Source organism: Gavia stellata, chromosome 13 (assembly GCF_030936135.1).
Source record: "Gavia stellata isolate bGavSte3 chromosome 13, bGavSte3.hap2, whole genome shotgun sequence".
Taxonomy (NCBI): Eukaryota; Metazoa; Chordata; class Aves; order Gaviiformes; family Gaviidae; genus Gavia; species Gavia stellata.
In genome coordinates, this window is record NC_082606.1 from 13,832,082 (window position 1) to 13,849,305 (window position 17,224).

General features: G+C 42.7%; 1 protein-coding gene across 1 annotated transcript in view; it reads right to left on the reverse strand.

Annotated features, from left to right (window-relative positions):
• Window positions 1–17,224, reverse strand: part of HDGFL3 (HDGF like 3) — a 38,526-nt gene that overhangs the window by 2,302 nt on the left and 19,000 nt on the right. The window contains exons 2-5 of the mRNA XM_059823769.1: window positions 14,114–14,190; window positions 10,683–10,821; window positions 9,183–9,341; window positions 7,444–7,590 (exon numbers count right to left, since the gene is read on the reverse strand). Of these exons, the coding sequence (XP_059679752.1) occupies window positions 7,444–7,590; window positions 9,183–9,341; window positions 10,683–10,821; window positions 14,114–14,190 (522 nt within the window). The remainder of the gene's footprint in view (window positions 1–7,443; window positions 7,591–9,182; window positions 9,342–10,682; window positions 10,822–14,113; window positions 14,191–17,224) is intronic.

The following is a 17,224-nucleotide window of genomic DNA, read 5'->3' on the forward strand; positions in this document are numbered from 1 at the left end:
GCACGCTGCAACATAACTTGATACAATTAATGCCGTATTCCCACACTTCAGAGTTGCAGGTGCAAGTAACCACCTGGTCTGAACAGAAGCTTTTTTCTAGAGAAAACTGCTTACATTACATCAACTAAACATACCTCTACAAAATATTGAAGAATATAGTTTAAAAGTAAACATTTAGGGCTTTATTCAAATAAGCAGCTTGAGTCATGTATGTGGGTTGTCTTTGTTTTCCCCAATCACTTAATTATGAATCTTGTAGTATACTTCACACACAACCAAATTTCACATGTTTCCACTACACTAAACCACTGATACGCTTCATGCAAAAGCTCAGGCACTGCTGTATTCCTGAACGGCTTGCGATGAGAACACCCTTTTCTTCAAACAAAGGAACACTTAGCAAGGATGAAGAAAGATAAACAGCTTGCATAGCTAATGTATCTGAGCGTTGCTTCTGAAAAGGAAACAGTTTGGCTTGGAGTTCACTGTAAGGTGATGACAGAAAAGGAAAAAACTCCCACTTCATGACTGAGTCAAGGTCAGTGCTTGCTTCCACTGACAGGATCAGACAGTCCTCATGTGATCATGGCAAGTGTCTCCAAGTCTCGGTTTCTTCATATTAAAACAGAGATCACATAACTCACCTACAGGCAGAGGGACACACTACTTTTGTCCAACAACATGAAGACATGCAACGCTACGTGACTACCTAACCCTGAGCAAGATGTCCCTCCTCCTTTGTAAAGAATTCAGAGTGTGAATGCTTGTCCACCCACACCCTGATGGACGGAAAGAAACACAACACACAAAGCAGTATGAAGGAAGTAGTACTGTATTTGGTGTGATCATCCAAGGAAAAAAATTCAGCATCAAGGATTAAGTGGGGTGGTACAGGTTAAATCCACTGGGGATGACGGAATTTTCCTTTTACATAGTATCCGGAGAAGAATAAGAAAAGAAGACATTTTAACATTCCTGCACTGGCAGTTTGCTGCCTAAGCTCCCTCCCCCTCTGGCCCATCATACCTGCTGTGTGTGATGCCCTGGCTACAGTGGACTACGCTTCTCTATCCATGAGGATAAGAGCATACGAGTGCCTACTTAGCAGTCTGGGATCCCAATCTGGTTGCTGCACCTCTGAACTAAGGGCTGTGTTTGTTCAGTGTCCTTCTTCTCTCCTATGACAAGGGATTTGCAAACAGTAGTAATGGAAACCTGCACTTTCCGTGTGGGAGGTCCTGGTACATCCTGACTAACGACACATGATAAGGGGTTATTATAAAATGCTTATGCATGTAATGATATCTTACAGGAACTGCCTGAGCCCTGCTTCCCCCCAAAAGGTGTAACAAGTGCGCTGCTTATCCAGAGCACTGCACTTCCATTGACCTCTCTCCTGTTTAAGAGTCAATGAGATTATCCTTACAGATGCTTTAGAGACGTGGCTTGGAGGGGTTCGCTGCTGTTTCCTTCCCTTCAGAGGGACAGACACCCATTAAAACAACTACAAATGATCAGTCAATCAAACCATGCCTTCTGCTAAAGTTCTTAATGACAGCTGCCACCCAGCACTGATAGGCAGGATGGGTGGTGAAGCAGTTGGTCCCTACGGTATCACTCTCAGATCCAGTAAGGAAAGCTGTCCTTTTGGAGTATGAAACCTTTGTACTTATTAACAACAATTGCCCCTGGGCTAAGGCCAGAAGACTGGGTAGGCACCATTCTTACGAGGGGCACTGGGAATATTAATACTTCCACTCCCCACTGTCTCACAGATATGTCCGCTGGGCCACAGTGTGGCACTGGAGGGACAACAAAGAGCCAGGTATGCAAATCATCCTCTAGGATTTTCACAGTTTCCAGTACCATCTTGTAGTGTGACACACCTTTTGTCTCCCAGGCACACTCCCAGGTGCCCCAGAAGTCAGCAGTTCTCTTCTCCCCAGATGCAGGCAGCCCCCCGGAGCCAGCGGGGCTGCAGGGGACCTCGGCTCCCTCCCTACCCAGGCAGCATGCGCTGCCAGGCTCCCGCGGCAGCCACTGAACACGGATGCGGCAGAGCTGAGCAGTTTCCATGGTCTCCATGGTTTCACATCTCTTCAGAAACGGATCAACTTGCATCATCTTTGTTTGAACAAGTCTCTCAGCTTTACTGGAAGATATGGTACAACGTGTGCTGCGCTGACCAACGCTACTGCACACAAAAGAAACAGCACAGAATCTGACTGATTCGAGTGAAAAATTTCAGTCATCAATGAAGCTGAAGGACAGAGAACACAGAGAGCAGGGAGTAAAACTAAATCCACAAATTGCCTTGTTTTTTCTGGCACTGAAAATTCCTTCCTAAACAGCGTCTGGCAACTGACTCAGCCATCCTGTACTTTAAAAGCTCTTGCTGGATGGGCAGAAGGATAATTATTTACTTGCTCTGTACGGTCATTGTTACTCCATGTTGGTTTGAGGTCAAAATGGTTACAGGATTCAATGCACACAGAGATGCAAAGAGTATTTCACCTATACCGGCTGCTTTAATCTCAACTTGCATTCAGACATTTATATTTCTCCCGAGTTATGTTCCATTGCCTTACTTAGCAATGCTGTTAACCTGAGCTATAGGAAGGCAGCAGACAACACAGCTCTTCACACCAGAGAGTATTCCACTATTTGATTTTTACATAGAAATTTTTACTGTGCAATAGTTAAACACATTTTCACAAATGTTATCTTTTTTGGAGGAGTAGATTTTAACTTACCTCAAATTGCAGAAAAAAAATTCAGACAGAAATACATACTCTGTTTTAATTTTCTGGAAAAATGCCCACATAAATGCTTTTACATTGAATAGAGCCCTAAATGCTATGCTTTTAATGTTGATAAAACCCCAAACCTATTATGCAGCGTAACCAATGTTATTCTTGGGAAGTAAAGGAGGAAGAGCAAGGGAACCAAACATCTCAAAAACGCATCAGAAGGACACAATGAACCTGTGTTTCTCTGGCCAGTTTGGCCATAACACTTGTCTTTCACAGCACTGGAATTGTTGCTACCCCACAAGAACATCACAACAAAAAATATGTCCTGGACACAGGCTGTTTTAAATATGTTCTCCCAATTGCAATAGTATCAGATGGCAGTAATTTTGGACCAGATTTTGATCCCCTTATTCATGCTGGCAAGCAGTCACCTCCACAAATAGATCCACTGACTCCCATGTTAGTAACTGATTGTCAGTGTGAGTAAAAAGATCACAGTCCTTTACCCCACTTCAATATTCAGGCCGTACCAGGAGCAAAAAAATGTATTTCATTTCCAACAAATCTATTACTTTTCAAAGACTCAGTGAAATCATTCACCTCCTGAAAGGCAACCACATACATCCGTACACAAAGAGAATGCCTCATTTACCAACACGATGTCCGAACTGTAAAATAATGAATACCGAAAGAAAAACTTGCCACATACCCTGAGTGCTGACCTTAACATTCAAGTACTCTCTAATAGGGCAGGACTACAGCCAGCTTTCAAATGCCATTATATGGGTATCCAGAGAGTAGAAGTAAAAAGCAACTTAGGTGTTCAGTTATAAAGATTCAGAGTTATGCCAGCCGAGAACCAAACACACAAGTTACCGGAGATTTAAATGTGGAATGTAAATCTGCTGCCATGAATTCACTGATTTATGAGCTAATTTTGTACCATAGAAAGTAAACCACACAGAACCATGGATACCTTTCCACTAGAATATTCTGTTTATGTGGTATTTTGAGAAAGCCAAAACAATTTAGTATTTAACAGCAGATGACTGTCATGGGGGGGTTCTGTGACTCTTGATTTGAGCAAACTCTGGGATGGGCTGTCTTAGCTAATATATTATTAGTTAATTAATATTAGATAATAAAACCCTGATGTTCAGGCTTTGCATCTTTCTGGGGAAGGAATCAGCCAAAGAACACCAGTGAGGGAAAGAGCTTGACAAACAGGTAGTGGCAGGACACAATTATAAACTGTGGCTGAGTCTGAGAAAGCTAATGTCTCTTCGTTGAGAATGCCTGTGAAGAATAGTTGAGAAACTAAAGGATGGAGATAAGAAAAGAAAGCAGCTTTGTCAGCCCCAGGGATAAAAAAAAAATAATCACAAGTTGAGCCCTTGAACAGTATGAAATTGACTGAAAAAATATCATAGCTTTGGAAGTACTTTTATTTGCTTTGGGTTTTGAGTCTTTAGGAAGCCATCACTTCACATTTTCAAGCTTTCCTCTACCACCTGGAGGTTAGAAATTTCATTAAAAAATATAGGTGAGGATGCATCTGCAATCATTTCACTTCAGCCGTTAACACTTCAAGAAGATCCCCATAATGCTGAGGGTAAGAGTGTGATTAAAAGGCAAGGTTCCCTCTGGTCTGAAGAGCGGAGATGTGTCTTCAGCCTGCAGTCCAGGCATTATAAAACATCATCACTACCTCATTATTGTTAGTATTATTAAGAGAAAAGCTGCTTGTGTACTTTAGGCAACTCCTATATGGGCAGAGACCTGGGAGGTGCAGAGCACAGGAGCCAAAGGCTCTCCAGGACGCAGCCCGTGGGGAGCACTACAAGTAGGGCAGCTGAGCCCGCAGCCTTCTGCCCACCTGCCCTCCCCAGCCCTCCCCAGCTTCCACTACCAGGCAAGCAGCCGCTGACGGTGGCAAAACCAGGGGAATGAAAGATGCCTATCCTTGAGATCAGGGCCCTGACCTCGTTTTTCTTGTCTCTTTGCCTTCGAGGTACTTTTCTACGAGTGACTTTGAAACAAACTTTTGGGGTGTGAGTCTCAGCAGCCCCCAGCGCCCCGCCTGCGGGGCAGGGAGCGGGTCTGCACCCAGTCTTCATCTTGGTGTGCTCTTGGCGCCATCTCACGGCCGGACAGACCTCCCGAGCTTGGCTGGCCCCGAGGGAAGGCAAAGCGGCGGGCAAGCGGCTCCCCTGCTGCATGCTGGGGAAGAGTAAGCCCATCTTCTTCAGACTGCGTGTTGTTGGTCCAATGCTCTTCCCAAAAGCTAAATGATTTTAAAGAGACCATAATCTCATCTACGATGGTGTCCTAGATCTAGACATTCTTCTGCATTCATGCGTGTGAACAAGAGGACCATATGCCAACTCTGCAGGCACATGTTGGACTTTTTCAACCTTCCTTTCTATAGAAGAGAGGTCCAAGTGCGTGGGCTACAGGAGATCAGTGCCCTCCGGCAGACTCCTAGTCTGGAAGTCCAGCAGAACGTGGCTGCAGGACAGCTGGCCCTGTACCCCAGGAGGTCAATCTAGACACACGCTGTGAGACTGGCTGTTTAACACCAACTGAAAAAAAATAACCTGATTACTCTTTCCCCGAGTGCCTTTTGTCTGACGAAGGCATACCTTCCAGAAAGACACCTGGTCTGCCTTTGAGGACGCGAGAAGATGGAGTGTCCCCTCCTGGTCCTAAAAGAGAATTGCACTACTGACAAAACGTCAGAAGAAATTCTGAAGAGGATTTACATGTGAAATGCTGATTCTGCCGCAGAAATGCCCAAGGTGAAATATCTGGATCAGGATGTGAATTTCTCCAAACTTGTCAGTGCTTTTATCTCAAGCTGCCCTTAAAACCATATCGCTATCTCCCTTTAGTACATGCTACTAAAGTCCACCATTCCCATAATGTTAAAAGCATCCAAGATCTAGTTAAAGACTGGTCGTTCAAGTGTGAGGTCAAGCCCAAGTGCTGAACTTGTAGAAGTCAGAGCAGAGCCAACTCCTCACATGGGTATGAAATGTTGACTGTGAGTATTTCTGTGGACTTGGTGCTGGCAGGAAGGACACAAAGACTGTTGATGATATTTCAGCACAGGGGCTGAAATATCTGCAATCCTGAAAATGCATGAGCACCATGACGTTCTACTATGCCGGACTCCACCTCCCAGCAATTACAAGCATGTCACATACATACAGAAGGAAGAGCTATATGAATATCACCAGCCACAAAGCCAACACCCTATGTGACTTTTTAGCCACTTAATCTGCGACTGACATAACTCAGTAAGCATTTGGTCCTTACATGGAGAATGTGCCTGAAGTTCACAGACATCGCCCCTGTCACTGACCTCCTGAATCTGCTGCCACCTCAGATGGACCTTACGGCCAGTTTTCTCACTCAAACACCTATTTGAAGATATGAAAGTGTCACTAGCCAGAACGCAGGCAACATATGCACTATGCACTTGCCACACTCATCAGCCCCAGACTCTCAAATTATGTGGGTGAGGTGCTGGGAAGGCATGTCTCCTTGTGTCAGTCTCTGGCTCAAGCTTGTTCAGAGTGAATGGGAGAGGGTCAGGGCATATTATCTTCCTGACCCTAGGAGCCACATATCAAAGTCTTCATAAGGCGAAGAGCCAGAAAACACATACGCTGTACCACAGAGAGACAAGGGGGAAGGAAGCTCTGGGAGGAGTCTTTAAGCAGGAGACAACAGCAGCTCCCCAGAGGTTGTGTTTTGTGCGAAAGGGTTGAGGCTGAGCACGCAGCTGGGTGCTAAGGCATGTTAGCAATGTCAGATGAGAGCCTGTGCTGGCTGGCTTCCTCTCACACCTGGGGATTCGTGTCACTCAGCAGCTCCTGTGACAGCCCAGCCCGGCTGCTGGCCACGTGGCAGAGCCGTGGCACGGGAACTGCGCAAGAACGGGTTCTGAGGTGGAGCTGTGACGCTGGAGCAGGGAGGCTTGTGCTGCTCCAAAGGCACAGAAATAGTAGTGGTTGTTAAAGGTGGCTGACGGTTTACCAATTCCCATGCCAATTCCGCTGCTCAGCAGCCTTCCTTTCTGCTGTTGTGGTCACAACAAAGTAATACTGATATGAACACACAACTGACACAAGCATACAAGGAGATCATATGAACCTGCTCTGGAGCAGACTGTTTATCCCCTCCTTGGAAGGTCGTATCCCAATCATGATCTGCCCTAAAACCCGCAGTATGCAGAGTCTGTAATGTGCACATGAACCCTCATGAACTCCAAATTGAAGTCAGTGGGACTGCACAGATTTTAAACAACTGTGAAAGGATAAGCAGACTCCCACTGTTTAGTGAGCCAAAATGCATTACGCAACCAGTCTGATTCTGCTCTCACATCAATTTTGCATCATTCCAGCTCACGGTTTTCAGTAGTTCCTCTCAGCTGACATCTATGCAAGTGCTGGAACAAAAATAATGCTTATAGTATCTTTTCTCATTCAGTTGTTTCTCTAGAGCAAAATTTGTACCAGTGCAGGGACCAGTCCCATGCTTCTGTTCTATACACACTCTGAGCACTGAAATGAAAGATCACACGTGGTATGCACAGGTCACTGCAATGCAATGCCTTTCACCCCTAGCTCCAACGCCCGCTGGTAGCAAACTGCATGGGAAGTGAATTATATTAACAGAAGATTACCCCTTCACTGGTTTTCTGCAAATCTGAAGAAGTGTTTCTTGTGTCATTGCCTGCGTCCCCAGGATCAGAGCTGCTCTTATTTTCTTCCTCTTTGCAGTCCTTATCATCTTCGTCTCCAGGAGATTTCCGTGACTGCTTGGAGGATTTCTAAAATGATCAACAACAAAGTTAAAAAGTAAGAACTGAGCTTCAGTTATAGAAAGACACTTTTGAAATACATGTGGAATGCTGTATGATCATGTGGTTCCCTGTTCAAGGTGAATATTGGGGAGGACATGTGGGGTGAAAAGCATTTTTCAAGTGAAGTAGTTGGAGTTACTGACATCAATGAAGCAAAAGGAGAAATTCTGTGTTCAACACAGGTTGGCAGCACAATTGACTAAGGCAGACACAGTAATAGGAGATGGGTATTAGTGTTGGGTCACCTGTAGGTTTTGCTAGTTAATGAAACAGATGGTGCCAGCTTCACAAAAGTTTTGATTAAACACAGAGATGTAAAATGAGAATAACATTAGCAGAGCTGCTTTCCATACTTTTTTTAGTGCTGTCAGCTTTAATATATTAACATTAAAGCCATGTGGAACCAATACATCTTTTCTGCTCCCTTTATGTTATGCAATTCTACGGTACAAAAGGATAAATTGTGGCATTAAGCCACCATTTTCCTAATCCTCTGTTTGCCTAGAGTCTTCTGGAAAGAAGATGGTAGACCAGACCTGAATTTCTAATGTAAAACACACAAAGGGGGTGAAATTACTTAATACATTTTGTTCAGTGGATGAACCACAAAAACTCCTGCTCTCCCCCAAATTGAGCCTGGATTAGATTGTTTGCTTGCTTCTTTAAATTTCATTTAGTTTTCACTTTCAGAGAAGAACAACATGAATGTAAATGAACATGACTCTGCCACACTTCCCACAATTTTTTAAGCAAAATACAGACCTGGAGGCACACAAAGAACTGAAGGAAGTGACTATAATGTTGCTCCCTTTCACCCAGGTGACAAGTGAGAGGCGTATCTGAACCCAAAGTTGTCACTACACAGGTGATTACGTTCACCAGCCATTATGAGGCTGTCTGAGACACATTAGTCTTAGCTTCCTCATCTATGCTGTTACTTAGATATTAACAGCTCAGTTAGGTACTACAATGCAGGTCTTTTATCTACAAACTGAGTGCCCTACTCTCTGCTTAATGAATTAGTTTTTCCTCCCTCCAATTCTGTATCCTGTACTGAAGCATTTTACACTCAGCTACAACAGGAGCAGCTGAGCACATCTGACCCTACCATATCTTTTAGCATGGCATCTGTGGCACTCACACTGGAGACAGGAGAGGGAAGCTTGAATTCTCCTGGACAGGAACCAAACCTGAACTCATGTCTCCCAGGAGGCACACTCCTAAGGCTTTTTTTGGCTCTTCATGGGGAAATACCTATCTGAGATGATCAAACCTATCAAACCATCTTTGCATGGATTTTCTTTCCAGCCCTTCTGAACTCCTTCCCATACTTTCACATCCTTCCCAAAGCGTGGGCACTAGAACAAGGCAGAGTATTTCAGCTGCTGTCTCACCAAGGCTGTCTACACAAGTAAGACCAGTTCCCTTTGCCTGTTGGAACACCATCGTTATGGTACTGGAATCAAAATGCTGAAGAAGGACGAACACATTGCCACGAGGTGGACAGTATTGTAATTATAAAGGCACATGGGTAACAATGGAAAAACTCAGAAGGTAACCTTTGAAGTGTAGGATTTTTTCCGTTTTGAGCCTGCTTTTTCATTCTTTCTTTTTCCTTTTCCATCCTCTTCTACCCGATCACCTTCCTCCTCACTGCTGGCATCTGCTGTATTTCCTCCTTCTCCCTCAGTTTCTGATGAGCTCTGTTGTTGAATTGCCTTTAAAATAACAATAACAATAATAACATAAACAACAAAAACATCATTAAAATCTATTACTTAATTTTTGTTCTGTATTGAAGACAGAAATACTGGTAACAGACAGCTTACACTTTAATTGCTATAGTCAGGAAGAGCTCAGGTTATTCCTGCAATTATCAAGAAAAAGAGCTGCAAAGGCAATTTTCTCAGTCACCACTTGGAAACAGTTATCAGATGCAGATTCTGGGATAGCATGTTCTGAAGGGTTTACACAGAAACAGAAGATCCGGTAACAAAAGCGTGTTTGCTGGAGAACTAAGGGTTGCTCAGTAGACAGACCTGGCATGTTCTACTTTTGGGCAAAACTAGAGAAACTTTTAGACTTTGGCTGCAATAGGAGAGACTTATTCAGGAAAGAAGATGGCTGTTACAAAACACCCCAAAGGGCAAGATCTCCATGTTAGGAAAAAGCAAACACTGACCAGAAGGTTGTGAGCTCTTTGACAGTCCATCTCCCACAGACTATTCACTCGATTTTTTTAAATCCCCTGGTGTATACAAAACATCTGTAGGGCTGAAAATATGAAACAGGAACTGAGAGGGGCAGCAGCTTGTCTGCAGGTGGTCCGTATCTCTGGTTTGTAAGGTTTTGTGCTAATAATGTAATAGGTGTTCGCCTTCTTTTGTAGGTGATTTCTGCCTTCAAAGGACCACATTTTTTTAATGAGGGAAGTTTTCTGGTTTTATACAGCCCACCAACTACTCTTCCCCCGCGCCCCCCGCCCCCCCCCCCCGCTTAGCTGACTTTTTGCTCCAGACGTCCAACAGAGAGAGCTGTTGTACAGCAGCTACTGTCTCCTAACAGCAGCTTAAACCTCCACCTTCTCACCCCTCACAACTTTGGCAGCGGTGTCCTACGTGTTATCCATTACCAATGTAAAAATCAAAAAGTGCAGTGACCTTAAGGTCTGTGTAAAATGCACCGAACCTGATATAAAAATAAACAACAGAAAGAAGAAGTCAGAAATTATTCATGTTTATACTGAAGTAAATAAAACCTTCCATTTTTAATTCAACTAAATCTGCTGCAGAATTCCACTTCACCACCCCAGAATATCACAGAAAGCAAAGGGCTCTGCGGTATGATTAAAGTTCAGTTTGTCACAGAATGCAACACCACAGGTGTCTTTACTTACACAATTACAAAAGCCATGAAACTTTCTAGCTCCACCAAAACCAGGACCTTCCACATATTACATCATACACACCTTCCACAAACATCATACAATGTTTACACTGACAAGATGTCTTCAAAGAAAACAAGAAAGATACGGAGGAAGAGAAGTGAAAGTCATTTACCTGATATCCAGTAAACTTTACTCCAGGGTTGTTTTCTATTTCCCACAGGCCTTCATTAAATCCTTTTCGCTTGTTCGACTTCCCAAACTTATCTTTATATTCTTTATATGGGAAAAGGTCTTTGGGCCCCAGGAATGCACTGCATTTTAACACAGGTAACATTCAAAAAAAGGACTTAAATTCCTCCTCTTCAAAAAAAGAAAAACATTAACAGTGCAAATGTCTTCCCTATTCTCCTGCTCATTCCATAATTTCTTTTTCAGTTTTATTTATTTATTTAGTTGTTTGTTTATTTATTTAACACACTGGCTTTGAGTTACTGCTGTGAGTCTGATTTAATGAATTGTCTCACCATTCTGATGTTTGAGGTTGCAAAATCATGCTGGGTCTCTCTAGAAACAACTAAACCGAGTCTCATTTTTTATATTAACTACTGCTGGGAACTGGCACTTGAACAGTTTATGAAAGGGATTATATGACGTAATTGCCTGTGATAGCAAGGGACCAAACTTCCAACTCCCTATGTGTTACAAACCCAGAAAGGCCTAAAAATACCATATGAAAAATTAAAGCATGTAAGGAGTGCCTAGAACCCATGAGCCAAAACTTATCCCTTGTACTACTGGACAGAAAAAGCAGTGGCATTTATTGTTATCTATACTGCCAGTAAGCCTGGGAGCTTCTTTCTTGGAATAAGCCCCCCACATACTAGATTCTGTGCAAACACAATAACAATGTTCTCTTTCCCAAAAAATTTATAATTTCATATAAGACAAGAAACAATGAGTGAATATAGGCAGATGAGTAATACAAGGAAACAATGAGACACACAGGGTGCTTGTGGCCAAACTGTTTTTCAGACAGCACAGCAAAGGAGGGATTTTGTGCTCTGCTGCTGCATAAGTCAGCTATGCACTGGGCCAACTAATTTCAGGCACAGGCAGCACAATGCAGGGAAAAATAACAAAAAAAAAGAAGAGTGGAGATTTATCCTGCTTTTTCTACATACTTTCCAGTAAAATTCTAACTTCTTATATAAAACTGAAGAAAGCATAATTTCCTTTTCATTGTGTATCTATATCCAGAGTGTTTACTGTGCTCTGTATCATGGTACTGGATGGCTAATCGTAAGTTAAGTTAAAAACAGTGAAGGCAAAAAAAAATACTTCATTCCCACATGGAAGATTCTGTGTCACCAATGACCAGAGCTGAGCAAGTCACAGTGTCCTTTGCTATAATCACTGTCCTACTTCCCTGATGATCTTTGCAATTAATGTTAACTCTACGGTCTCCATTACCACGGGATCTTGGAGCTCCACCATTTACAACACATTTATTCTCGTAACATCACCACGAGGCTGGCAAGTTGCCCTTTTTTGCAGACAGGCTTCTGAGGCACAGAGATTTGCCCAAGGTCAAACTCAAACTGATAGCAGAGTACAGAGGAAAACCCAAGTCTCTTCAGTTTCAGTCTAATACCTTAATCACAGGATCATGTTTCTGCCTTGCTGTAGACATTATTTCAGACTAATACCTAATTTATCCCCTGATTCTTCCCAGCGTTTATGAATGTGCAAAGTTTCATTCACTTAAATCATCCCACTGGCCAAGAAGTTTGCCAGTACAGAGCTAACTGGTGGCTAAAGGCATTAGATGACAAGTCTCTGGGGAAAGAGCTGCCTTTTAACTACACAGGAGACAGAATGATATCCACACTCAGTTGTCTCATTGAGAAATATCTCAATTATATAATTACAAAGCCAAGAATGCATTTCTACCTGAAAGCCAAACAGTGATTTCCAAACTAACAGATGTCTCGTTCATATTAAAGGCTACAACAGAGCAAGGGATCTGAATAAATTGTTTTATCTATGCTTTTGCTAATACTAGGAGATGTCTCCTTGTTGCCAAAAATACATACAAACCGTTCTAACACAAATAACAAAGGAAAATTGTATGAAACTTACCATAAGCTACCTTAATTTAGCTCAGCAGTTATATGGAAATGTTTCTGCAGCCTTTTATGTATAGTAAACACTGAAAAATTGTCTACATCTTTGTTTGAAATACGTTCATTGCCACTGGGAGAGTATAACAGTATCCACTGCTCTGCTATAAAACTTAGGAGCTGCAATCTACAGTTCATTTTTAACAGTTACGCTTTTTAAATTATTAAGGTAGTAACTAGAAACTGTTTTCCTGTTTCAGATGTTACAGTCAGATCATGGGCTAACAAAACCCAAAACAAAAGCAGTTTGGGATTCATTCATTTCAGAATAAAAGTGGTCAGAGTTTTTTTCTCAAAATGTTTCTCAAGAAAAATGTTTCCATTAAAAAAAAAAAATTACATTTTGGGTTCTGATTTTAAAGCATCGTAAGTTTATTTGAACTTTATTCTTTTTAGAGTATTTTTTGACAGTAGTAGTAGATCCTAATATATCAAAATATCAAGTTGTTTCATTACAATAATAGGAAGAAATATTTTAACTAAAGAGAGGCTATTTTTGTCTTTATTAAGCAGAAATTGGCTTTAAAGATTTTTAAAATAAAATGTGATGTATGAGCTATGGGGCTTATGTTATGGAATAATGTTAACATTCAAAAAGTAACAATACATTTTTAATAAAGCTTCAAACCTCTAGAATTGAATTTAAAATGTCATCAGAATTTCATTTTTGCATTCTTCCATTTTTTAAGGAATTTGAGAAAACATGTTCCCTGCAAGTGCGGAAGGAAAAGTTTTAAAATGTAAACATTTCATGCAAAATGGAAACTGTGATTTATTTTTTTTAACTACCTCAGACATAGTCTAAAATAGACTTGTACATTATAATTTTGAAACTCTGTAGCAATTACCCTTTCTGTTCTGATTCCTTTCTTTTCCTATGAGCTCAGCCAGCTCAGTTCTTCTATCACTTCTGAGAGCTCCATCCTACAATATCCCCAGCACAAATCTCACGGGAATGCATATATTTTAAAGCTATGTGAGGACTGCGTGAGACTATGGAGTCTGCTTCCTTTCATTTTACAAACTACCAAGCAAGCTCTCACACAGGACACGAACCCAAATGTGTCTGAATACAACACCCTGATCTCTGCTATCATGTACATCCAAGTAAAAAATTTTTGCCCCTGAATCTGAGTTCAGACAACCCTTTAATAAATTTATGCCAACACTTTTCTTTACGGGAAACACAGGCACTGGTTATTATTTATGCTTAGACCATGGTATACCATCCACGCAGTAGCATTCCCACCTACTTTCAGGTTTCACTTCCATGTGTTAACACAAACGACTTGGGCTCACAGGACCTATCTCTAGGCGCCCAATGGCTTCAGTCAGGATTTGTTCCAATAAAATCAGTGGAGATGACATTAGCTGCAGTGGAAGAAGACATTTTCAAAGGAAAAGATCATGTTCATTCACTTACGTTTCATGAGTCCCGAAAAAGAAGATGGGGTATTTATTTGCTGGAGGCTTCACAGCTCCTTCAGGGAGTTCATCAATCTGTGAGACAGAAATGGAAAAAGGATTATTCCCAAATGTGATGTCCCTCGTCCAAGAATCCCTACCAAGCCATGGAAATGGTACTGCAGGTATCCCGCACCCCTGGGAGGTCCCACTGTGTGCTGGGATGGGGAAGGGAAGACGGCTGCTGATTTTTCAGGCAGGCAGGTCATACAAAGTCAGCATGTGACAGAAACACTACAGGGAGATGACAGAAGACCAAGAGGGAGACAAGAAGTTTTAATGATTTCATGGGCATTATAATACACAAAGGCAATAAAATCAAGTCTGCTTAATTTAAGTGTTAACTTTAGATGCTGCCTCCCCAAAGGCACCAAAGCCCAGAGGGTAATCCTGTCTGTCTCACACAGCCACCTAAACAACTTCTGCAACAAATGGGGAACAGATGGTAACTCTGAGACTCTGCAGCCGGAAAACCAGACAATCTCTCATCGGTGCTTCCTGGTGATGATGGTGGTACCCAGTGTAAAATGCGTAACGCATGCCAGGGAGGAAGGTCTGGGACTCTCCTTCCCCTGCAGCATCTTAATAACTGTTTCTGGTCACCACTCCCCTCTGTACTCCGTCTCTTCTTCCACATTTTATCCCTGGCCTCCTATTTCTCAAGATACAGCTGCAGAGCAGCTAAGGGAGGGATGGTGAGGGTGCTCTCCTGAGATACAGCTGGGATTGGGACAACCCCCTCAGGCTGAGCAGTGCCTATACCCCATCTTCTCATGTCTGAGTGAGAGCACTTGTTGCGAGGCAGGAGGTTAGGCCCGGGACTTAGTCTTGTCCATATCTAATTTTTCAGTCCTCTGCAACAGAAATAACAGAGTCCAGGTGCCTACCCACATAAACCAGAAACACAGCACAGCTTTAAGTAACATACAAGTGCCTGCCTTCCCAGAAATAGCACTTCTGAGCATATGGGGGCATCTAAAATTAAGTGTCCAGAGAACTCTCTGGCGAAGAGGGGGCCTAATGAATCTAGGTATCTATAGGGCACCACCAGAGAGCAGGTGAATGGCTTGCTGCCTGGGTCTTAGGCAACTCAGTCGCAACATAAGCATATTGAATCCTCCCAAATGTCACTGGAACTGAGAGCAAAGTGCTGACATACCGATGCTATACGAAATCTGCTCCTCAGCAGAGCACGGGGATGGAACCTGCATGTTTTCACTCAGGAGGCCAGGCCCACATGTGCTTTCCTTCTCTTTTCCTGCTGAAGGACCCCAAACACTGAATTCTTGTTGATTAATAAACACCAGATTGTTTTCAAAGGATGTTCTCTTTCACAGTAAAGCATCTGCTGGCTACATAGCTCTCAAAGGAGTACAAGCTTTTATAAGAATTCAAGTCCTTTTGGTCTTTCTGCAAGGACACCCGTTGGGGACAGAGAAGCCAGAGCCTCATGTGGAGCTATAACATCACAGGACTCCTTTCTGCGAAAGAAATGGATGCCTATCTTTTAGGTATAAGTGGAGCATTCTCTGAAGCTCCGCCAAAATCAGGGGATATAACAGCACTTCCAAACCATTCCTGTCTCTTTTCTGTGGCAGGCCTCAGGGGTGCGGATGGTGGGGCTCTGGCATGCTGGGCCATGTGTCAATGTGCCCAGCACAGTCTGCAGGAGACAATCCGTGATGGTCAGAGGTGTCACATGCCTTGTGGGCACACCAATTACCCAACTTCTTTTACTTAACAAAGCTAATGAATTGAAAAATAAAAGGAGATTCTATTATTTAAAAGCACATAGAAGGAGGATGCATACTGGTGGAAGATGGAAGCATGCATTCACTTTTAGCTCAGCTGTGTGTAAAAGGAACTGAAGCAACACGACAGGCTGTTCGGTGTCCTCTTCATCATCAGGAATACATAGAGGAAAGACTCCCAAAGATATATTTTTAGAACTTGCTATTTTCTGACATTAACTATTTGTTTTTAAGTAAGTGCCCATAATGTGGTTATTTGCTCACTAATTCATGATTTAAATACAGGTATTAGACTATAACCGTGATAAAAAGACTGCAGGGGAAAAACACCACAACTCACTTTACAAACTGACAGCAAGTCAGGGAGATAGCGTGGCCCACTCTGCAACACATTTTATGCCTCCTTAAAGATGGAAGTATCTACGCGTCAGACCAAAAAAGGCTGTGCTGGAAGTTTACCAAGTACGGGAGTAATACACCTCAACTGTCTGGATGCCATAGCCATCTTCTTCTTTATTACAACAAGGAAGATGTCCAGAGAGATACTAGACCCCAGAAAAATGTGGACTCCCACAACTGAGACAAACAATGTCTGCTGGGACTTGAGTGTGAATCTCATTTGGCCGCTTGAAACACGGCGCCAGCTCTGGGCTGCATTACAGAACAGCGCAGTCCAGTTACTGTCTCAGCCCTTTAAGAATTTCTCATGAAATAAAGCGAACAGCTGTAACTGATCAGTAAAGCAGAGGAATGAAGACATGCTTAGTAGGGAACACTGATCAGAAGGGAATGGGGATCTTACATCACACAACGTGCTATGCTCCAAAGCAGTGAGGATCTTCTCCTAAGCAACATCCCAAGAGGAGTTAAGCCTCATGTCATATTCCCAGCACTTTGTACTGTTAGCTAAGGAGGAGCATCAAATCGACAAAGGACAGCACACACATCTGTCACGCAGCTCACCTGCTCCCCATTTCGTGTCATACTTCTTTATTCATCCGAGTATCCCCTCTGACTATGTATCATCACAGGAAACCATAAAAAAGCTTTTGAAAGTTGGCATGCACATACAAACACATGCAGTATAAATCTGCACTAAACAGCTCAAGGGGAGGCTGTTAATGCTCCCACTCTAACATTTCACTGTGCAGCTGAGGTCAAGACTTTTCCTGCCTTCACTGATTTTGCTGTGAGCTCCCCAGCTCTCAGGCTTATGTCACTAGTACTGTAATGAGGTTGAGTATGAAGTGACAGTGCTATCTTACAGCCATTTAACTCCGTGGCAAAAACTCCAGGGAATTTACTGAACGATGAGACCC